Raw genomic sequence first — 372 nt, 5'->3', positions numbered from 1 at the left:
AGGAAAGGGGAGGGAGGGACCGAGAGAAGGTGAGACATGATAATCCAACAAAATATCCATGTAGGCAACATATAACTCCATCTCTTTGAAACCTGAAACCTATGTTTATTTATCTAGCTATCACTCTCTATCTCACTATGTTGTTTATATCATAATATACATACACACAAGAAAGAGGGGTAAAGTAAGAGGATTTAAAAGCAACGTACCTGATAAACCAGAGGCCGTTGCTCATCCAGTCTCCCGTAGTGAAGTTTTGACAGATTAGTTACCCCTTAAAGAAAACGGAGTGTGTCATCAACGCTCATTTGCATGCGAGTTTTTTTTCTCATTTTATACACTAGTGTTAGGTGAAGTAAAAGGGAATAGTAA

At 38.2% G+C, this 372-nt stretch overlaps 1 protein-coding gene across 1 annotated transcript in view; it reads right to left on the bottom strand.

The window, feature by feature from the left end:
• The window catches only part of LOC119586548, a 58,792-nt gene that overhangs the window by 20,385 nt on the left and 38,035 nt on the right, over positions 1-372 (bottom strand). The window contains exon 10 of the mRNA XM_037935307.1: positions 210-274. Coding sequence (XP_037791235.1) covers positions 210-274 — 65 coding nt within the window. The remainder of the gene's footprint in view (positions 1-209; positions 275-372) is intronic.

This window comes from Penaeus monodon, chromosome 21 (genome assembly GCF_015228065.2).
Source record: "Penaeus monodon isolate SGIC_2016 chromosome 21, NSTDA_Pmon_1, whole genome shotgun sequence".
NCBI lineage: Eukaryota > Metazoa > Arthropoda > Malacostraca > Decapoda > Penaeidae > Penaeus > Penaeus monodon.
The sequence above is the reverse complement of the archived record's forward strand: the minus strand, read 5'-3'. Positions and strand labels throughout refer to the sequence as shown.